At 36.4% G+C, this 24,252-nt stretch overlaps 2 protein-coding genes across 2 annotated transcripts in view; both read right to left on the bottom strand.

Annotated features, from left to right (window-relative positions):
- The window catches only part of ADK (adenosine kinase), a 648,653-nt gene that overhangs the window by 36,181 nt on the left and 588,220 nt on the right, over positions 1-24,252 (bottom strand). Inside the window, exon 10 of the mRNA XM_090278245.1 lies at positions 8,708-8,794. Within this exon, the coding sequence (XP_090134371.1) occupies positions 8,708-8,794 (87 nt within the window). The remainder of the gene's footprint in view (positions 1-8,707; positions 8,795-24,252) is intronic.
- On the bottom strand, positions 16,799-17,159 carry LOC150010314 (large ribosomal subunit protein eL42-like). The gene has a single exon (XM_090279480.1). The coding sequence runs from the start codon at positions 17,149-17,151 to the stop codon at positions 16,831-16,833; it is 321 nt and encodes a 106-aa protein (XP_090135606.1). The 5' UTR covers positions 17,152-17,159; the 3' UTR covers positions 16,799-16,830.

The raw sequence follows: 24,252 nt of genomic DNA, 5'->3' as shown, positions 1-24,252 counted from the left end.
TTTGAAAACATGAAAGCCAGAAAATGTGATCTTTAAAAATACTCACTTTGGCACTAACATTGTAAGCAGTATGTTAAAGACCCATCGGTCCAAAGTCACAGCTGCTGGATTAAGGAGGTGAGTAAATTTATTTATGCCCTAATCCATTAGCAAGATAACTAATTTTGTTCTATTTTACTCAATTCAAAAACCTGTATTTTATCAACTGACAACTCCTCACAGCAGGGTGCTTCTAAAATTTTAAGAGCATTTGATGATAGAAAACGGTTTTAATTTTCCACTTATTGGAAAATGGGCTAGAGATAAAATATATACATCTTAACTCTATAAACAATCAGTGATAACTGGGTAATTAAATATAAAATAAATTAAGAGCCTTTGTTCATAGCCCAGCTTTGGGAACTCATATATCTTAAGTGAGAATAGCTATGAATTTAGTAATTGTGCTAATTTTCATTAGTTTTATTCAGACCTCTGTTGATACTAAGCGGCCTTACAATATCAGATGTTACATTTCATACAAATTTTCATATAGTTTGGTGAGTTGTTTCTAATGACTTGTTTACCACAGCTAAGATTTCCTCTAGGTCCCAAGATTGGCCAGGCTATGCATCAGCATTACTGATATGTGATTTTATTTTTTGATTATGTTAATTACAAAGCCAATAAAGGAACATTGTAACAAATTTGAACATCATTGAAACAAAATTTAATTTGAATACATTTAGCTTTATGAAAACTTACTATATTGCTTACTTTTTTCATTTTGCTAGCAATGACTGATGAAATTTCTGTTAGGTCACAGACTGGAACCAGTTTACAGACCACTTTGGCTATTTCGCCTTACTTGGAGGGGAATATAAAACAATATACTAATGGAACGCATTATGACAAAATGATTAGGTGTAAGAACTCTTGGGTCACACTTTGAGTTTGAATTCTGGCTTTCGCTGTGACCATGGGCAAACTCCTTAATCTCTCAAACCTCTGAGAACAGAGGGAGCTGTTCAGCTGAGCCTAGGCCCAGCTGCCAATCCACAGGTTTGTGAAATTAAATAAACAATTGTTGTTTTAGGTCTAATTTTTGGGGTTATCGGGTATGCGGCAAAAGCTAACTGATATATGTTGTATGAATCAGACGGATATGGTAGGTAATAAGTCCATGTAATGGCAGCTGTGACCACACTATTGGATTCCAAATAATTGCACTTGACTCACAAATATTCTAGGCCAGGAAACTGATACACATATATTTTGTCATGTCTAAAAAAAATTAACTTCAGAAATTTTGCTTATGGCATTTCCTCTGGCCCTCTGCAACTAAATAAAATCTTATAAACATCAACATTGTTTTCGTGGAATGATCATTTCTCAATTGTCTTCAAATATAGGAACCTGAGGTTCATATTTGAATTTCAGGGTCTGATAACCTATATGGCTCAGACTGTCTCTGTCTTATCCAAATCTCCAGAAGATCAAGTCCTTTGAATTCTATTGTCTATTTATAATTGCTTCTACATGGAGGCCATCCAGGGTACAAAATCTTAAAAAATTTTTTTTATCTTTACCCGAGGACATTTTTTTCATTGCTTTTAGAGAGAGAGGAAGGGCAATGGAGAGAGAAAAACACTGATGTGAGAGAGAGACATCAACTCGTTGCCTCCCTATGCACCCTGACTGGGGATTGAACCCACCACCAGGTATGTGCCCTGACCAGTGATTAAATCTGTACCCTTTTGATTTATGGGATGACATTCCAGCCAACCGGGACACACCAGGCAGGGCCAGGGCACAAGATCTTTGAGGGAATATTCATGTTTATAAGAAATTCTAGACTTCACCCCAAAATCATTCTGTATTCCATGTGAACCAATGTTATTTCTCTTTCTTGTAATGGCTTGAGGGCCATCTTTACCTCTTTTAACCAACATGGGCTTAAATAATCTTAGGCAAAGCTCTTGAAATGTAATTCTGGTTCATCTCTGGATGTGCAGCACTACTGGAGCACTAAAGTGTCTAATGACTGTGCAAGGTGTGACTCCTTTTCCCTCCCGCTGCCCCCATATGAACTTGAGCCGCTGTCTGTTGTGAATTTCATATTCCTAATAACCAATTCAATTCTATACCTCATTTGATGGTTTTAAGGAAAATTGCTACTTAAGAAATAAAACACCAAGATGTCCTACAAGAGTTAAAAGGTGCGAAGTTACTGTTGCTATGGGGTGGGGTAGGAGTGTGCAGCTCTCATCTTAGTCATCTGCAAGTAAATCCTCTGCATACAGTGGGTCATATGAAGGTTTTGGTTTTTTAAGTGAAGAAGTGTGAGAAATGATATATTTAACACTCAGCAAGTTATTTTTAGTCTCCTGAATTGGACAGCAAAGGAAGGAAGGTGGTACAGAAAAGAAACCCACAAGAATTCCGCAGCACTTTTTTGCATAGCACAATTTTAAACAGCAATTAAACAAAATGGGAGAGTAAGCTACAAATGTTTGAGAACAAACAAACAAGGTGAGAATAGAAAATATGAAGATAATTTGGAGAATTTCTATGCCTGTCAAAAGTACAGACAGGTGCTACATGAAAAGGAAGTAGCATCCCTGTTTTGGAAACTTAAACCTTTTTTTTTCTTTTTTAACCAAATTTCTTTTCGGTTGGAGGAAGGGGGGTACTAGGAGAAGGGGAGCAAAGGGAAAAATATCAGGACAACTGTAACAGCATAATCAATAAAATATACTTAAAAAAAGAACAATGTGCATATTGTAGGTAATATCCTTTAGGGTCATATTCTTTCTCTGCCCAAGTTGTTACGAGAAATTTGAAAATAAAAAGTATTAGAGGCAGCACAGTTACTTTACTATCATCCAACATAACTTTGTCTAAGCTATGTATGGCTCTTAATCACAGTTAATTAAGCTTTTTAAATCCTAAGAGTGTTGGTCCTTGGGTAAGGTCTTTTATCTGAGAGATATTATCTATGTGCTTGGGTGTAATCTGTCCAAGGAATACTCATTTTTAGTCTAAATATGATTTGTAGGTCTACACTATATTTCTACAACTGCCACAAACATTCAACTAAGTCATATTAGATTAACACAGGCTGATATTGACAGCCTACTAGGAACATATTGATTAGGTCTCCTTTCATGTATTTGTTATGATATTTCTCTTCAGTTTCATTTACTGGGAAGACACAGGGGAAAAGGTTTCACCAGGATCAATGACAGTGCCTGTCACAAAGTGTTCTCAATGTTTCCATTTGTTACTATGGCAGTGACAAAGAGGGTTCCAAATGAAAAAGGCAGACCTGCTGTGACAAAGCGCAGCAGGACAACAGGAAGAAATTTTCTCCTGACCTGGGAAATTAGGAAATCATACTTAGAGGTTAGAGAATTTTCTCCATTTCCAAGGGTACAATGGTAGCACTTGGGTTTTTGAGGGGGAATGTGAAAAGGGTAGCTCCATCAGGGCTGGCTAGCGACAAATAAAGGGCAAATGTTATAAAGTGCTTAAGATCCCCAAACAGAACAAGGAGGCATGCTTGTAGAGGCTGAAGGGATTTGTCACTGTCACTAAACCCTTGAGATGGAACTATGAATTTAACGTACATACATTCGGGGCACTCATGTTAAAATTCTACATGAGAATCTATGATGTGGTCATATATCTCTTGTGTGGTGAATAAGAACACACTGCACTCTGATGCTAGGATATGTAATTAGGACACGGTGGGTGAAGTGATGCTTTATCCAAGAACTTGAAATTGGGACTGATACATAGTTATGCAAAGTCACAAAAGACAGAAACACTCTTAAGCCAGCAAAAATTGAAAGTAATAGGAGGCATATATTAACTGTCTAAAGATAGAATGTGTCAATCAGAAAGAAGATGCATTTATCAGGCAACAAAGCAAAGAGAAAGAAACTACACAGTAAATGTAAAAGTTGTTATTGCCCCTCCCTTTTCAAGGTAGAGGAGTATGTTTCAACAGCTGGAGTATTTCAAATCCTAATAGAAAGGCTTTCCTTGGTGTAGAGATAGGAGTAGGAGGTTTTAATCAATGGATTTTTGAGTACTTTAAACTAACAATAGCACATCTATTGTAAGATGGATGCTTCGGCCTGGTGCTACTAAACAGTTGATTTATGTAACTCCCTGTATACAGATGCCATGCTGACCAAGCAAGCTTGTGGTCTGGCGCTTTCTGTATCTCTGTAGTACAATCAATTCTACTGCTTAGCAGAAAAGCTCCTGGTTCAGACTCACTGGGGACTACAGTCCTTCGATTCTCCACCCTTTCCCTTTTGCAACAATCTTATCCTAGAGTCCTCAGAATCCTATCAGATAACAAAGGCTCCTGTTCAATAAATGAAGTCATCTATTCAGATAATAGGAAGATTTTCTTTGGAAAAGCCAGCTTTTGTTAGTAAGGCTGGCCTGTGGTTCTCGGTCCTTATGATGAGACTGCCCTAAAAGTTGAGAGAAGGAGTACACTGCAGTAAGAGCACTGACTCTGGAACCAGACTGCCCAGGTCTGCTACTTTCTAGCTGAGACTTTAGGCAAGTTACCTAAACCCTCTATGTCTCAGTTTTCTCATCAGTAAAATGGGGTTACAAATAACCCACTTCAAGGAGCTTTTATGAACATTCGTTCGTTCGGCAGCCGTCCGTCTCGAGAGACGATGGTGTAGCTTCTTAAGAGTCTATCTGCACCGTCGAGAATGGCTGTGCAGTCCGACTTGGGAGTGACACTGTATCTGTCTCCTCCCGTGTTGAATCGACATCTTGCGATGACGCTGGAGTGTCCTCTCCAGTGAAGCTGAAGCTACAGAGCCTGGGCAGGGTGATATGGAGGGTCTGCTGTTGCCCATGCAGCAGACCCCCCCTCTCTTCGCAGCTGAAGGGTCCAAGGGAAAGACGGAGTCAATACAGCTTGGCTTCAGGTGCGCCGCAGGAGTTGCCGGTGTCGACTACAACGTCAAACCGCCTTAGGGACTCCGGCTCCGGATTTTCTGTCGGGGTTTACTCCCTTAGCCTTTCCCCTGAAGAGGTATGCCGCAAGGCAGCGGAGGTTTTTTGGAGTCAGAGTTTGAGTTAATATATGTAAAGTGCTTAAGATATTGATTGACTAATAGATGCTATGTAAATTTATCTATTGCTATTACTGTATAGTTTGACTTACATGGACAGGATGTGCTAGACATGTTAAGTATTCCATTGCTAAAATGACAGAGTATTCACCTCATTGCATGACTCAGTCTTTCATGGAACTGATCAGAGTAAAGTGAGAAAAATGGCTACCTAACAGGCATTACCAGTAAAGTCCTGCCTAGTTTCAGGCTGCCTTCCACTTTACCTACACTGATTTCAACAGTGTATACTAAAATCTAGTGTTGGATTCAGGAAAACGAATAGAGGAAGCCACCATGTATTACACAAGGGGCTGGCGAACTATAGATTGAGTGTCAAATCCAGGCCATGGTCTGTTTCCGTACAGCTGGAGAGCTAAGAAAGGTATTTATATTTTAGTGTAAAAACCAAAAACAAAACAGAAAAGAAGCAAGCAAGGAAACAAACATAATAAGAAAAGTATGTAATAAGCCTCTATATGGTTTGCAAAGCTTGAAATTTTCACTATTTGGCCCTTTACAAAAAGTATGTGGGTTCCGGTTTCACAATCTTTCCTTTTTACTTACTCACTGTACCCCAACAATAAATATATAATGAGGGTAGGTAAGTAGAATGAGATTAAAAAAAAAAAAAAAAAGAAGCTGAAAATCTTGTAACAAAGAACCCAGGTGCTTTGATGGAATAGTCCACATATCTATCATCCTAGTACAATACAAGTAGGTAGCTAGGTGTTCCTAAGATATTTCAGTAACCTAAGAATGACTTCACTCTCCCTCAAAAATCTGTATGTTCTTCTGTAGTACTGGAAGCATTACAGGTTAACTAGGTGTCTGAAAGGGAACCTGTTGTTGTAGAGCCAAGGACCCCAGGGTCCCAGGGCCAGAAGTAGTGGCTAAGTATGTTACCACCATATCTGTAGTGCTCTACTAAATATTAAAGAAATAGAATACTTAATGTTTTAACTATTTTACTTAAAAAGTCAACAAGGATACAAATTTAAAAGTTTCTGTATTTATATTCCTGATTTAACCAATTTCTAACCAGCAAATCAATAATGTTTTCTTAATGTATTAAGAAGATGGCCCAATCCTGAATAAGATATTTTTAGCCTACATGGATTTATAGCTCTGAAGCAGTATGAAATAGGAAAAATAGCTGCAAAATATTCCAATCAATAATGAAGCCTTTTACACAAAGAAATAAAAGATGCAAGCTAGACAGTACAGTAGAATGCTAACTGTGGTATGTACTTTCACCAAAACATAGCGCATGGGGCATGCTACCAGTCTAATGGTTAATAGCTCATTTTTGTGGTACATTTACACAATGGAGTACTACTTGGCCATAAAAAAGGGAAATCTTACTTTTTGTGACAGCATGGATGGACCTGGAGATTATTATGCTAAATGAAATAAGCCAGTCAGAGAAAGACAAATACCATATGATCTCAGTTATATGTGGAATCTACTGAACAAAATGAACGAACAAAATAGAAACAGAGGCATAGTCACAGGGAACAGATTGTCAGCTGTCAGAGGGGAGGGGGGTTTGGGGAACAAGATGAAAGAAGTTGAAGAGATTAAGCAAAAAAAAAAAAAAACCAACATAAAACATATATATATATATATATATGGATAGACAGAAAAAGGTCTGTCCAGAAAATATCCAGCTATGTGCTATGAAAAAGAGACATTTATTGAAGAAGATACAAGATACAAGAAACATTGTACAGAGGGCAATGATGCCTCATTCCCCTTCAAAGTAGGTACCTTGAGACTTCATACAGTTCCCCAATCACCATCAGCTGCCCTGTCATATTTTCCTGAATCTCATCGATGGTCTGAAATCAATTCTCTTTCAAAGACAATTTTAGTTTCGGAAAAAGCCAGAAGTCACAGGCACCAAATCTGGGCTGTAGTGGGGCTGAGTCACCTGGGTGATTTGATGTTTCACCAAAAAACTTCATGAGACGTGATGCATGAGCAGGTGTGTTGTCATGATGAAGCTACCAATCATCAGCTGCCCATAGCTGTGGCCTTCTGAATCATCTGAATAGTTCCCATGGAGGAATGTTCCAGCCTAACATAAGATCTGACGTAGATTTGTTGCTCTACTTGCTCAGTCATTTTGAATGCAATGGCCACACAGTACATATGCTTATCCAACAGCATCTACTGCCCCACTGACTAGTACAGTGAAATTGTTATTGTTCACACATGTGCATTCTAGTCCACTCTCCTTGGATGCCAGGTTACATCCATTTCACGCAAACCATTCTCGTTATAGTAACAATGGTTGGACTTTTTCTCGACAGACCTGTGTGTTCATGGGTGTGTTTGTGTATGCACATACATATACATAGACACAGACGAGTGTGATGACAGCCAGAGGGAAAGGGGGTGGGGGGTAGGTGGAGTTGGGCAAAGCAGGGAAAAGAGGCTTTGTTTGGGGTGATGGGTGCACAAGGCAGTGTGCAGATGATGTTTTATTGAGTTGCACACTTAAAACCTGTATGGTTTTGTGAACCAATAAATGGCCCCAATGAATCTGGTTTAAAAAAAGACTAGGCACAAACATTTTCAAGAAGAAATATGAAAAACATATGTTGTTGAAAAAGACCATACACACACACACACATATATACACTCATATATATACTCGTGTATACATATGCTTGTATATATTTGTGTGTGTGTACATATATATGTACTTTAAACAATATTAAGTTAAATCCATCACACAATCTTAAATGTTTTCCATGACTCACAATTATTTTCCAAGGGAAGAAGAACAATGGTTAACTCCATTTGTCTTTTTGTTTTTCTTGTCATGCTTGATGTAAACAGAGATCAGTAGGAACTTTTCTGGGTTATCATTTAAGAATCGAAAGCTTTACATAGACCATAACCTAGTTTAATTACACTTAACTAAAAGGATTTTAGATGTATTTCAATATCAGAATCTTTGGATCAGATTTTAGATCAATATAAGTCAACCCAAGAATCTCCTAATTGTCTTAATTTTGTTTTTGAGTACTCATTTCAAAAATGATTCGGTTCTTATAAATTGTGCCAGTTCTTAGCTTGAACCAGACAAAAATTTAACCCTTCCTAATAACATGCAACTATCGTGCTAGAAACAGATGTTTTAACCAAATAATTTGAAGAAATCATCTTTAGTTACTAGCAGCATACTTTTTAATATTTATCACAACTTGTTTTAAAGAACAACAATGTGTTAACATTTAAGCCTGAAGGGCTATGACTATGCTATCTATATATTATACTTGGTGCAGCTTGTTTATGCAACATTCTGACAGACATAATTAATCATGTGAAAATGACTAGGGTATAACATATTAGCAAATTATCTTTAAGCCAAAAATACATATTTTTTCTGCAGTAAAATACCCTCTACTATCACAATGGTAGTAGCATATGGAAGGAACATTAGGAGTTAATTATTTAAAAGAAGAAATTAAAAGTTATTAAATTCACAAATCTTGGTTATATGGTAGAGACAAGGGTTAAAGGAGATGTTTAACTTATAAGTAAGTATTAAATAAATGAGTCTGTACCTCCAACAAATGCATCTCCAGCTCCGTTGGTATCAATAATTTCTTTTTGATCCTGATCCAAGACAGCAAAAGCAGTGACTTCACTTTCTGCAATTAGAGCCAAAGAAAGGCAAACTGATTTCTCTTTGTAATACTCAATATACAAACTCACCCATTAAAACTGAAGTTTCTTTATCATTCATCATTCAAAAAGATAGCACACGAGTTCCATATTCTGTATATGAGCACTTGGGAATCAAGGTGTGAAGTCATCTGTAAGCAATGATACCCTTTAAAAAAAAATTTCAGCATTCAGATGCTGTATGTATTTTATTAAGAGTCATACCTAGGTAGTTCATATTTTAGGGGAATGATAGTAAATGGTAGCAGTACCTTGTCGGACAGTACAAATACTTGAACAGAAACTATGAGCTAAAGGAAGTGTTTGTTAAGAACTGGATCATGGATCTCTAATAAAGCTTCAAGTTTGACTGCATTCTGGGAAGTGAAATCTTGGATACAGTAAAGAGCTATAAATTTCAAAAAAATAAATGTTTTATCTCAGGTGTTTCTCTACAGAAAATCACAATGGCACAATAAAAATTTAACTACTGTTCCATTACAATACTTCATGTCAACATCAAGGATTACTGATTTTAGCTGGCTTATTACAAATAGCCTAGCCTGGTCACTTTTTACTAAGGAGTCACTATTTCCTTTAAACTATATGTCGACTAACAGAAGGGAAAGCTGCCTCTGAATGCAGAGGCAGAACAAAGAGAGAGTGCGATGGGCTCTTGTCTTACAGCAATCTGGACCAGGGCTTGGTTGTTTTGACTACAGAGTAACCTAATACAGTACTTTAAACTTGGCATATGACAATGGAATGAAGTTGCGTGTGATGAAATCTGGCCTGGAGGACATCTGCAGAAGATTGGATAGTGCTTTTTATTGGGGCTGTAACTTCTGAAATCAGAAATATGTATTTCTTATGGGGACAGATGTGGTTCAAGACTTGTAAACTTCAATCTCACCTAAGACCAAGAGGGAGGGAAAGGAGATCTTGAGAACATTAAGGTCTTAATGAAGAGCCTGAAATCTCAAAAAACATATTCTGTCTGCCTTCTCCTACCTGCTACTAAAAAAATACTTTCAGTAACAGATAAACAGGGATTTGAAAATAAAAAAAAGATCCTCTAGAAAAAATTGATATTCAAGAAGAGGACTCATTCATTTAGTGATCCCTTTTGACCATATGACTGTAGATGCTAAGAAGACTGTATCAGAAGGATGTATTTAAACTCTAAGTAACTAACTTTCCACCTATTGTAACACCAGAACCTACATGGCAGTTAACAAGATTTTGATTAATTGGAAATTAAGGCATAGTTATCTAGGATTAAATTTTCTAGGGAGTATGCAGTAGATACAGGCAAAAAATAAAAAGTAAAAAATGATAAAGAGGTAAGCAGACTTTATTGGAAATAATTAGGAAAGAGCTATAGTCTGATTTAGGACAAGGTCTGTACCATAAATATTTATAAAGAAACCTGGTTTTATTACTTCCAAGTACAAGTCATACTATAAAAGGAATTAACAACCATAAACTAAGAATAAACAGGCATTAAATAAGTAAAACGAGCTAAGTTAATGACACCATTACCATTTATAATAGGGTTACATTATGTAATAATATGTCTATAAAACATTTTTGGTAATATAAGAATTAATATAAAAATTAATTAGTGGATTACAGATTTGAAAGTAATTATATATAAATGGTAAGTAAGCCATAATTAGATCTAAATTTTTGGGTTCTTTGAAAAAGTTATTAATTTTGGGTTGGATAAATCTTTATTTATATATAGAACCTAATTCCCAATGGAAGAGATTATTTTGAACTTTGTTGTTAACAATCATAATTTCTTGGTGTTAATCACTGAAAATTCTAAATAAATGCAGTTTTACTATACTTTTTTTCTTGAATATGTGTGTAGATTCTTGAGTTGCCTTATCCTGAGATGTCATATATAAGTTCAACTTCCTGAAAAATATGACAGAATTATTTCCCACCTTTTGTACTTAATACAAATAAATGTAAGAAATATCAAGAATGAAAAAGAACTGTCATAAACCAGTATAGACACAGTCCAGTCTCTATTATTTTCTGTATCTAGAGAGCTATATTATGAGAAAACCTCAACATTTGCAAGATCCTAAAATGTGTTCTAAATAATTTAAAAAGTGTTGAACAATGTTCAATAATATTTAAGTTTAATTAATTTTTTGGTATAATGTGATTTTTTTGAAATGTGATGAGCTGGTTTACAGCACTATTAAAAAAGAACCCCACACAATTAACTAAATAACTCATGAGCATGACCTATTCCATAGCCTTATAGACAATATACTGTTTAAACATATGAAATACCTCACTAAATCTTAAGACACACTTATAGGCATGGGCATTGTTCAGTCAGTGAGGCCCATGACTCTCACTGGGACATAGTTCTTTGATATGAAATGGGCATGGAATAGCTGTGGGAACAAGTAGCAAAAATATCTTTTTACTCTAGATGTAGAAAAATGATACTGTTAGTTCTGATGAAGTACTTATACTTAAAAGATGAAGATAAGTCAGAACCACTGCTTCTCAATTCTAACCAAACTTTTTATAAAGTGAGAAGGAAAAGGATTTGGCACAATTATTCTTGTTTTCTGGATTTCTATAAAACCAAAAAAATCATGAGCTTCCCCAGACAGACAGGAAACAAACAGTAATGAGTTGGCTGATACCAGATTTGTTCAGTATCATTTATTAGATAAGACCCATTCAGAAGAATGAAATTTAGCTTATTTAAAATACAAAATAGTAAAATTTCAAACATTCTCTGGACAGTTTATACAAACAAATAATTTATTCTTCACTTTATTGTGATATAAGCTCCACTATCTAATCACTTAAGAGGTTCATCAGGCTAGAATCAAAACATCTTCACACATCTATAATGCTATGACAATTATAGTAGAGATGGTTAGTTCATACAAATGATACAGGATCTAAATGAAAAATAAAAAAATTAAAAATTCAGTCACTCAATACCAAACAACTATATTTGTGGACACACAACCTCATGATAATCAAAAGCCTTAGCTATTCTGTTCAAACTATTTTAAAATGCTATGCGTTGTTACTGTTTTGTTGATGTGACCTCTAAATTGCAGAGAAGATATAGTTGAAGAAGATACACAGCAGGATGAGAAACAGGAAGGCAGGTGTTTTCAGCCTAAGGGTAGGCTGGAGTCACTGCCTCCGCCACTGCCACCAGGCATGTAAGACAGAAATGTGATGGCAAAAAAATTCACCAGGAAGTGAAAAGCATGACTAGGTAAATAAGAGTTTTGAAAGAGGCCTCTGCACCTTGGCCACTCCTTATACTGAGGTGATTTCCAGAATACTAATATTTTTGTTTGCTTGTTTTTTATTAACCTTTTATTTGGAGATTATTATAAACTAACAGAAAACTCTGAAGAAAAATACATAGAACTCCCACATAACGTTTATCTAGATTTACCAGTTTTTAATAGTTTGCCACATTTTCTCTATTATTCTTCCCACATACATGTACATAATATTATTTATTCTTTTAAGCCATTTGAGTATAAGTTGCATATATTATATCCTTGACTCCTTAATAATTCAGTGTTTATTACCTAAGAATAAGGATATTCTTTTAGGTAACCATTAAAAAACTTAATACTGTTATTTTATCTAATCTATACTCCATATTCCAATTTTGTTAATTGTCTTTTGTATAAATTTCTTTCAGCTTGTACAGGATCCAGTCCAGAATCAATATTGCTTTTAGTTATGCTACTTTGTTTTTAATTTAACCTTGTGAATAGATAATGCATACATAGTTAAAAATATAAATATATAAAAAGTTATGCTATAAAAACTCCCTTTCAGCTCTTATCTCCCAGTCATCCAGTTTCTAGTCCTTTCTACTATCCAATCAGATTATCACTGTTATTGCTTTCCTATGTATCCTTCCAGAATTTCTCTATGCATATACAAGCAAAACACATTCTTATTTTTCTCCTTAAAAAACAACAACAAAAAATATCATAATATGCAGGCTGCACATACTTTATCGCTTGGAGATTTTGCTATGTTGTTAAAGATAACGTCCTCATTATTTTTTATTGTTGCATAATAGTTCATTGTATAGATACACTAATTTATTTAAGCAGTCCTTTATTGATAGACTTTTAGGTTGTTTTCAATCTTCTGTTATCACAAACAATGTTGCAAAGTACTAATACTTTATTTTAAATACACACTACATTTAATTATTTTACTTAATAGCCAAGTCAATAATATAATTCCTACATTATATAGGTAACTGGCACAAGGAAACTAAGTTATTATACAAACAGTGTGAAATATAACAGGGAAAAAATGAGAATCCAGGAAATGCTTCTCTGTTCACTAGGATACACATATCAGGGTATGAGCAAAGACACCCTGCTCAGATTATCCTAATAAACAGGGTAATGAAACAAATGACAAATTCTGCTAATAATAGAGATTTATAGAACATTCCTAATTAACAAGGACTTTTGGGGAATGAAGAGCTCTGAATTAATTCTTTTTTGGTTAACTAAAGAAAAACAGAAAGTCTTTTTAGTTGGAAATCTTTCTAAATATATTAATATAATATAATCATATACTATGACATCCCTGCTTTAATTAGTTTAGTTTATTGAACAGAATGAAAATTTTCTTTGATAACAGAGAATCCTAGAGCACAGTTAATGTCATTATTCTGAACATCTATTCTTATTGTAGTTCCAAAGGCACAAGTGCTTTCATGAAAGTCAGGATAAATGGAATGGTGGGAAGTACACTGGATTAGGACTCAAAAGACTCATAATTTTAGTCTGGTTTTGGCTCAGTTACTTTATTCAACAAATACTTAAGAGCTTATCATGTGTCAGACACTGTATTAGAGACATGGAATACAGATGTGAATAGGACAAAGACCCTGTTCTCATGGGACCTATATTCTAGTGAGGAAAGATAATATACAAGTAACAAAAAAACGAACAATTTGAGATAATGACACAAATAAAATAAAAGAGGATAATGTGATGAAGTATCACAGCAGAAGAGTTAACAATTTTGATGGGTGTTAGTTACTTGCTCACTGAGGAGCTGATGTTTGAACTGAGATTTCAATAGCAAGAAGGACAGCCATGTAAAGATCTAGGCTAGAATATTCAAGTGCAGGGGCCCTGGGCTAGCAACAGGCTTGGTGAGCTAAGCCTTTTAAGGTTAATAAGGCCACTGTAGTCCTGGCTCATGTGGCTCAGTGGGTTGGAGCACTGTCCCATAAACAAAAGGTTGCTGGTTAGATTCCCAGTGAGGGTACATGCTCCAGTTGCAGGTTCAGTCCTCGGTTGGGGAATGGACAGGAGGCAGTCAATGTTTCTCTCTAAAATCAGTTTCTTGCTCTCTGGAATCAATAAATATATCCTAGGGTGAGGATAAAAACAAAACAAAACACCAAACTTAAAAAACAAAAGGGAAGGCCAAAATAACTGGAGTATAGTGTGAGGAGATCAAGTGTGTGTGTGTGTGTGTGTGTGTGTGTGTGTGTAGGGGGGTGGTAAGGGGGTATTGATAGAATTTCATTCTAAGTAAAATGGGAAATCATTGGAAGGTTGTAAACAGGGGGGTGATATGATCCCATCTTTAATTTGAAAAGATTATTCTGGAAGTCTTATAGAGAACAGACTGAATGGTGAGGATTGGAAGTGGAGTCAATGATGCTACTTACCAGGAGATCTTGTATAAGTCACACTGAAACTTAAAACTCAGACTTATTATTATAATTAGAAAATGAACATTATACTTGCTCTAGCTAGTATCTGTGACTTTTATGTGGATTAAGTATTAACAATGCTATGAAAGTACCTTGTCAAACATAAAGCCCTATAAAATTGATAAGGTGTTCTTAAGAGCTTATTTTCTTCAATCAAGCAACAAGAATTTATTGAATACTTGCCATGAGCTCTTATAGTCTATTAGATCCTTTGGGGAATATGCAGGAGAAGTATTAAGACATGATCCTTCTTCTCAAGGAACATAGACTCTAGATGGAAAGAGAAACCTAGCATATGTGAAAGAATCTGTGAAGTATCCTACGAGGTAATGCTTATTATAATTGCAACAGGAGTTCAGAGAAGGAAAGGAACAATGTGAGTTTAAGGAAGTGCAGCAGTTTCATGGAGAAAAAGGAACTCAAGCTAGATCTTGAAGCTGTGGATAGTGAAGAGGAGAGGAAAAGAAAGGTATATTATATGCGCATATCCCAGGAGGCATAGAGAAAGAAGAAAGTTTATATGTCAGGCAAGGCAAAAAATAATGCAAGTTTGTCGGGTCCAGCCATCTCTGGAGAGAAAAGAGCTGAGAGGGAGTTTTTCCATCCTGGACAGGATCCAGTCCAGAATCAAATATTACCTTTAGTTGTGCTAGTTTGTTTTTATTAGTAGTTGCAGCATCAAATATTTTTACAGTTGCAGGAATAATTTAAAGATCATATTCATGCCAACCCAGAGATTAAGACAAAGGGCACAATGTTATAAAGAAATGATAAAGCCTTGTTTCAAAGCAGGCCAGTCTTTGTCACCCAACATTGTGCCAGTTACTGCTAATTCCTCTCAGAGCTGGTCCTACTAATGATCCCTAACTGGTGCTTCCATTTCCTTTCCCAAAGTAGTGTTTTAAATAATTCTCAAGCCACCAAGTAATTTCACCCTTAGAAAGAATAGCTCATTAGGTATCAAGTCTTTACACTTTGCTAGTTATAATGAACTATCAATACTAATAGTTCTTCCATCAAGCAGGGCAAGGGTTATTTATGAGACTGAAAGAAGATGGGACAGAAATGGCACCCGCTAGACTTGGCCTGTTCATAGACCACAATACTATTTATACTTCCTCATATGACCCACAGACAATATATAAACTGATCAGGTCCCTGAAGTCAGCGCAGTAAGGCCGATGTCATTAATTGTGTATATATGAAGTCTTGACATTAGTTACATTGGGACAGAAGAAATTTGTGCTGTGCTAGTTAATTCTCTGAAAAGACAAGTAATGCTATCCCCCCCAAAAAGGAAAAACGAAGTCTCCATTTTTAAGGTACTAACACATTGCGCTAATATCCCCATGAAAATCTATTTAAAACCTCATTTTAGATTATATAAGTAAATGTACTATGTAAGCTGTAATACACAAGTATCAGCAATTATTTTTTATTTTACCACAGTGGCTGCTGATAAGGAAAGAGAAAAAAAGAACCCGTGTTTTGGTGAGCTCATTCCTAAAGCCTGGAATTTGAGCATCTGAGGTAAGGTCCACATTTTCTGGTACTGACGGAAACATCCTAAATATCTGAAGAGTGAAGGGAACCTAAATTGGACCACACAGATATCTTCTAATCCTTACATTCAGGTGTTTTGGTTTTAAAGGCATGGAGACATAAAGCATCTTTTACACCTTCATGGTAAGTCCTGAGTACAAACTTTCCCTTTCTTTAGAGAATAATGTGGCTGGGAAATATGAAAACATGAACATTTTATTTAGCGCATTCCAAGATTAGAAAGTCACTCTTCTTTTCTTGATTGTACCTTTACACGTTTAGCGGGAAGAAATGCGGATAATTTTTGAAACCTAGCAGAAAGCCCATTATATTAGGTACTTAATAAATACTTGGAGACTGACTGACAAAAGAATTTAAAAGATTTCTAAGCTAGCAATCAAGTATATTTTCTGGTAAACTAATTTTACATACTATTTTAACTTCCACATTCCTTAGACATTTCCTTAGTGGTTTACAATTAACATCTTAAATATATAACCATTTAGTTTTAATTGATACCAACCTAGCTTCAACAGCTTATAAAACCTCTGCTCCTACAGCTCCTCTCCCTTGGTACAAATTACATCTTTATACATGTGAGCCCATTAACATATATTTATAATTATTTCTTAATGTATTTATCTTTTATTTTTTTTAAATTTATTTTTGAACATATCTTCAAGATTTTATTGTCACATAAACCAAAAATGAAGCTTAGAACTGGATCACTTGGCCCTTTCTCTTCTTATCTCCTCCCAGTTCAAAATGCTTGCATCTCTTAATAGCCAGCATTCTCTTAGATCTGTAGTTGGGGTCAACGCATTCAAGCCTCAGAACAATCTTCTTTGTAGTTTTAGCCTTTTTTCGGAAAATCGGCTTAGTCTGCCCACCATAGCCACTCTGTCTCCTGCCATAACGCCGCTTTCCCTGCGCATACAGAGAATCCTTGCCTTTCTTGTACTGTGTTACTTTGTGGGGTTGATGCTTGCCACACTTCTTACAGAAAGTCCGGCGGGTTTTAGGAATGTTCACCATGTCGGCGCGAGCGCTGTCGGTACAAAAAGGTTAATGTATTTATCTTTTAAATCATGTATAAAAGAGAAGTTACAAACAAAAAAATACATTAATACTGGCTATTACATTTACCTAGGTAGTTACCTTTACTGGAGTTCTTTTATTTCTTCATATGGTTTTGAGTTACTGTCTAGTGTCCTTTCATTTCAGCCTGAAGGATTCCCTTTAGCATTTCTTATAGGGCAGGACTATCTACTTGCAATAAATTCCTTTAGCTTTTAACCAGAAATGTCTTAATTCGCCTTCATTTCTGATGGACAGTTTTGTCAGATATAGAACTTCTGTATTCTCAAGCCCATTTTTTTTTTTTGAGTGGAGAATTACAAATATAATTATCAAAAAAGCTAACCCACCAAGTAGATTCTCCACAATTCATAACTCATTCTATTCTATTCTATTTATTTATTTATTTAGATTGTCAAATGATCCTTAATTGAAATCTTTTCCTTTGTAGTTCTTAACCAGCTGGCACTCCACTGCACCACTGCTGATGTCACCTATGATGTCACGAGGGTGGTGGCCATCAACACTGCAGCCCACAGACTGGGCAGTCCCCAGGACCTCTTTAATGGTTCCAGAGAGTTCTCTAGCTAAAGATCGGTGCCGCATGCATCGGGCAATGTTGACAATCTCACCAAAAGTAATATTTCCACTGTGCTTAATGTTTTTTTTTTTTAACATCCTTCTCTCTCTTGGTTCTTTAAGGGCTTTGGTGATCAGGGCAGAGGCAGAAGGCACTGCCTCAGACTGCGCCTGTTCTGTTCTCAAACGTCAGATGCGGCGCCGACTTCCCTGCCGGTGCACCTCAGGCATACAGCTTGGATCTCGTTGAGGGTGAACTTTGGTGGCATGGTGGAGGCAGCTGGTATAGCATGAACCCAGGTTTGGGAGGACTGAAGAAAGTTGCACCTTTGCCTCCTCTGAGCCGAAAGCCGAAAGGCTACAATGCATTTTAATTTACTGAAGATCCAAGAAGAAAAAATTGTAGTGTGGCCAAAGATCAGTGTTGAATTCAAGATAGGAAAGCTTTTAAGAAATTGGTTGCTGATTGTACTTTGATAATTAAATACACAAACCTATGATCCTTTAAGGCTCACCTAATTAGTATCAAATGGTTTACTTAATTACAGCTGTAAATTAAATGCATAGGGTTTGCCTCATCTCAAAATAATTACATGTGCATTGTAATGTGAATTATGGAACATTAATTCGTAGTTTATCGATTACTCCCTAAACAGAGACAGACTCATTAGGACAAAGTTGTTATCATAGCACTTTAGATAAATAGTTCCCAGAAAAGGTTCCTGAATAATGTTTGCACCTAACTTCTTTAAAGGAAAGGTGTACATGTATCAGAATTGGTACTGCACATTTATTGCAAAGCCCTAGCCTAGAAAAATGTGTTCCTTGAGGTATTAAGGGAGAGGCATATATATATATATATATATATATATATATATATATATATATATATATATAAACTCTCCACTTTCATTCTGCACAGAGCTAGAAATTTCTCAAGTTTATAGTAGAGGCTATAATTATTTCTTTAAAAAGAGTCTTTTAGCATAATGAATAATTACAGGTCAAACTATTACCTCTAACAAACCAGTTCTTAACATCCCTCAGGTAGAGGAAATGATAGGTTAACTATCATGCTAAGAAAGCTTTAGCTATGTTCATTATACCCAAGGGCCACTAAAAAGGGAGCCAAAACTGTATCTTCCCCTATTCTGTGGATAGTTTACTATAGCAGCTTTTCCCCCTTTCTTATATGATATTTTTTAAAAAATGAGGAGGGAAGAAAAATTGGTGCTTGAAAAGGCATAGAGAATTATTAAAGGCATAAATACAGACTAATCATGGGGAGAAAACATTTTAACTCTGGAGGTTTTTTTTTTTTTAAATGACTATGTTGATCAATTGAGAAGAAATAGCTCAGTTAAATTTAGTACTTTTAATTGGGGGTGGGATGGGAAGAAAACTTAACCACCAATAAAAATATGTCAAATGCTTGTTTATTTTAGAGACACACTCATAGATAGAGAGTAAGCTGAGAGCTGTGAGGTGGGGTCACTGGGGGGGGCTGCAGGGATTGAGAAAAACAGAAAAAACTCATGGACATCGACAACAGTGTGGTGATTGCTGGTGGGAGGGGAGTTGGGGAGAGATGGAGGATGGTATGAGGGGGTAAATGGAGACTTGACTTGGGGTGGTGAACATACTATACAGTGTATAGATGATTTGTTGTGGAACTGTGCACACAAAACCTGTATAATTTTGTTAACTAGTATCACCACAATAAATTCAATAAAAAAGAAAATATTTCAAATGCGATTTTATGAACAAGCCTCATATTTTCCTTAAATATAAAATAGATTTCAGTTAAAATGAGACTTTCATGTTTAAAAGAGATGAAATTTTCAGAGCAGCCCCTTGCCTACTATCTTTAAATGCACCCATTGTTTTTTCTATTCCTGCTCTATTGTGAGACAACTCCCACTGACCACACCAATAGCTGTTACTGAGCTTGTATTATTTCTCTTCATTTTTTCTTGGATACAGTAGTCCCTCTCTATATCATGGCCTCATTGTATCGTGGGATTTTTAAAAATATTATATTTAATTATTTCTTGCGGATTTTTCACTATCGCGAGATTTTGCAGTTCTGTATACATATGTTGTTAAAGTTACGTAGGTTTAAGAGTGTAGAATAAATGTAAGGGTCCTACTTTGTGGGGGGTTTAGAATGTAATACCTGCGATAAGTGAGGGAACACTGTATTTTGCGTTGTGTGCCACGACAAACTCTCTGCTGCCACAGAGCTAAAGAATGAACTGTGCTGCTCACTACAAATGCTAACATAGTTAGGGATACTGGCATTACTAGGCTTCCAAACAACCGAGGTAAAAGCTGAACAGATATGTCAAGCCTCTGCATTTGGAATTTCTAACTTCGGCCACCATAGTTTTTTTTTCTCACTATACTTGTAGTTTTCTGCCATTTTCTCCCAGTAATCCTGTCTACTCTCATGTTTGATGGGTCTGTATTGGAATATAGCTAGTGGCTTCCTCTCATTTTTCACTTCTTTTCAGTCTTTTCTCTGAGTTAACTTAATCCCCAAAGTGACTGAGGAATCATAAACTGCCATTCTCCTATTATGCAAAATATCTGTATCATGCAACTCACATTTCAAGGGACTTAATGTTATTAGTTTTGAATCATGTGTTCAAATTCAGATCTTTCTCTAATAAATGACAAGATGCATGAGGGCATTGTAATCTAGGCAACCATAATCATACAATTATTGATGAAGTTCCTGTTGATAAACAATGCAAACATTAGGAAATACTATTTTGCAATTAAATGATGAAGAAAGCTGTTTATTGCCTTCCATTCTATCCTCTGTTAATAAGACTGAAGTTGCAGATGTTCCTGTATGCTGCATTGAAGTTAAATGGTGCATGATGCTCTAGGTGGTTCCCATAACCTTGCTTTGTCAACTATGAACTGACTCAATTGATATGATAATAGAGAAGAGCGCTGGGCTGAACCGGCACAATTTGCATAGCCTTGAAATTTGCCATTATCAGAGGGCCAACTGCTTCTAAAAGTTCTTGTTCAGTTGTCACTGACAACAATGTGTTAGACAAACAATATTTTGAAATTAACCACTCAGGTGGGGACATCACTTATTGAAGCTTTTATCCCATCAAACAAGGTATTCATCAATGTATTTCTAAAGCTAACAATAGGGAATTTTGTGATCTTCTCTGGGATCAATTACTATTAGATTTAGTACAAAGAGAGCAGACATCATTCAGGGGTCACAAAACAGTGTTAGCACTAGCTGTTTTTTGACACATGAATTCTGTTTGGAGAAACATCTTTCTCCTTTAAAAAAAAAAACCCACCTAATTTTCATCTCATTATTAGATAAACAGTATATTTTAGATTTAGAAATAATAGTCTTCAATGTTGCTCAATCTTGCACTTTACTAATGAAGAAAAGTATCATATAAGACCTCATACAAGAATAGTATGAAAATACTATCTTATATAGTATGAAAATATGCATGAAAATAAAATGACATGCTACAGAACCTCAAACACTGGAAAACATCCCAATATAGTCCATAAACATTTTAAAAAGTGATAGAAAAATACCACATACGTAAGAGAGAATTGAGAATCTCTAAGTTTAGAAATTATGGGCATATGACAAATACAAGGATAAGAGAGAGTAAATGTATCTTTAGTGGGTGGGCAATTAAACAATTAGGGGAAGAGAGAAGAATTGCAAATGAATGGGAAGAATGTAATTTAAAGTTAAAAAATAAAACTTAAAATTCTAGAAAGCTAATGCTAAAGGAGGTGTAATACAAAACAGGCAACACAATTGGGCTGCCCTGTAATACCTAGAGGTGAATATTAAAGATTTAACTCCCCAAAATAGCAAATTCCCATATGACTAGCTGGATACAAGATGGGATAAAGGAATTTAAAGAAACACCAGATGAGAGAAACTGCACACACAGGATTAATGTGTTATAGAAGGGCAATAAGAGTGTTTTTAAAATAAACCCTATACCTAAATTTAACTCAAGGTTTAAACAAAGTTTGTCTTGATTTTTTGTTTTTAGTTGGTTTAAGTCCTAAATTACAATGAGACCTTTCATTTTGAGCATTAGTTTTATTTCAAGAAGATTACAATACAGTATTCCCTCACTTATCACAGGTATTATGTTCTAAACCCCTCCCCATGAAGTAGGAACTTTACATTTATTCTACACTCTTAAACCTATGTAACTTTAACAACATACGTATACAGTACTGAAAATCCCGCGATAAAGCAAAAAATTCGCAATAAATAATTAAATATATTTTTAAAAATCCTGCAATATAGGCCACAATAAGTGAACTGCGATATAGAGGGACTACTGTATAATAAACCTGTTAAGGAAAACGGAGCCCCTTATACATTGTATTCACTGCCCCTTCTTACTGGGCTAATCCCTGTGGGGAAACTATAATCTGTTAATAAGGACTGTACTTCCAGTCTGATCAATATCAGTCTTGGCCACGTTGATAGGGAAATAACCGCCATGTTCTGTTTCTGTAACCATTCCTGCATATTTGCATCAGAAAACTTTTTGAACAGTTTGCCCGCAAACAATCTGCCAATAAACAGTTTGAAAATAATCTGCCAATGAGCACTGACTTCTACTTGTTCTGGCAGAATGCCATAAAAGCCTGCAAGATGTGCAGCTCGGGGCTCAGACCTTTGGAGACTACTACTCCTGGCCCGCATGTGTGAATAAAAGTTTGTTACTCTGCCTCTCTGCTTGAGTTTCTAGCAACCGGTAATTTCCCCTCAACAATGCGATGTGACTTCAGCTAATGAAATGTGGCAGGAAGTAATGCAAGAGCTATAAGAGCTACTGTGTAGTTCTTTCATCATGCCTTTTCTCCTCTAATACCACTAGCATGCTCCTGATTGGGGCTGTCCTTCACTGCTGGTCTAATAATGAAGAAAAGTGGAGTAGTAACTCAGCTAATACAGTGAAGGACAGGAATATGGGAGAAAAATAAAAATTATTGAAAATCATTAAGACATTGAGGGTTATTTGTTAGGTTTAGCATAATGTGGTTAATAAATTTTAAAGAAGGGCAGCACTGTGATTTATAATCCTAAATTATGAGCTGAAGGCTATAGAATAACTGATTATTTAAATTTGAGAATGCTTTCAATTTGTCTAAATCAAAATATTAGACTAAATATTCAAGAAGTGCTCTTACAGAGTGTCTGGATGAATGCGGTATACATAATAAAATGTACCTCTGAGGATGCCCTCCCTTGGTCATGATTATCCCTGCTCCTTAACAGTTTTCTAAGCAAACCAGAAGGTTCTAAGGGCTTTTGATAATGGTAAAGTAGGTAATTTAGACCTATTGTCTCAGTGAGAACAATGAGAACATCTGGACGAAGTATCTTTAAAATACGTGCTTGAGGGACTTCTGGTCAAGAAGGTGGCATAGGTAAACATGGCTCACTCACTCCCACAACCACATCAAAATTACAAATAAAACATATAAGAACCATCACTCAGAACAGAACAGTCAGAAATCAAGTTGAATAGAAGTCCAACAATTACTCAATTAAAGAAACCACATCCATCCAGACTGGTAGGAGGGGAAGAGATGTGGAATGCGCTCGTCCCACATCCATGTGTGGTGGATAAAAACTTGGGAGGGATATCTCAGGAGCAAGGAGTCCTAGCCTCACACCAGGCTCCTAAGCCCAGGGTTCCAGTGCCAGGAAGGTAAGTCCCCATAACTTTTGGCTGCAAAACCAGTGGGGATTGAGTTGGTGGCAGAAACTTCTGGAGTTCCAAGCAGTTCTCCTTAAAGAACCCACTCACGGACTTACTCAAACTCACTCCTTAAGAGCTTTAGCAGTGGGGTAGTAGCTTGAAAGTCACCAGTGGTATATAGGGAGAAACTGAAATGTCTGGCCTCAAGACGGGAGCTGGGGGATAGCTTTCTTCCAGACAGAAAGGCAGGCAGAGGCCACTGTCCCTTTTCTGAGCCTATGCCCACACAGAGCCACAGAGCTGCAGGTGGTTGTCATATCTGAGACTCCATCAACCTGGCTAACACTGTTTGCCTAACCCTGGAGATCCCTCGAGACTCCGTCCCACCCAATTTATGGGCCCAGCTGTTAACCATATGAATGGCTGATCTGGGCTCATGCTTCACAATTTCCTAAAAACCCTATCTAACACGCAACAGCCAGCCCCAGAAAGCACCCAGCCCCCATATCTCTTGGTGAGTGGCCCCAGGCCCAGCACTAGCAGCAGACAGCCCAGATTCATAGCTTGGCTTCACCTGGGAATCTCAAGCCCTGTACAAGTAGCAGCCATGTCACATTGCTTTATAGCTCATGCAGTGTAGCCCCAGGCAGAACACAGGTGAGGGCTGACCTTGGCCTACAACACCCAGGAAATCCCAGGGCCAGCACACCCAGTGGACAGTTACAGACCACACTGCGCCACCACCACC

This window comes from Furipterus horrens, unplaced genomic scaffold (assembly GCF_987537825.1).
Source record: "Furipterus horrens unplaced genomic scaffold, mFurHor1.1.pri manual_scaffold_5, whole genome shotgun sequence".
NCBI lineage: Eukaryota > Metazoa > Chordata > Mammalia > Chiroptera > Furipteridae > Furipterus > Furipterus horrens.
Note: the sequence above shows the minus strand (reverse complement) of the source record. Positions and strands in the feature narration are given on the sequence as shown.

Bases quoted from the DNA above. Each gene is read 5' to 3' on its own strand.
- LOC150010314 (XM_090279480.1), bottom strand. From the start codon at position 17,151: ATGGTGAACATTCCTAAAACCCGCCGGACTTTCTGTAAGAAGTGTGGC.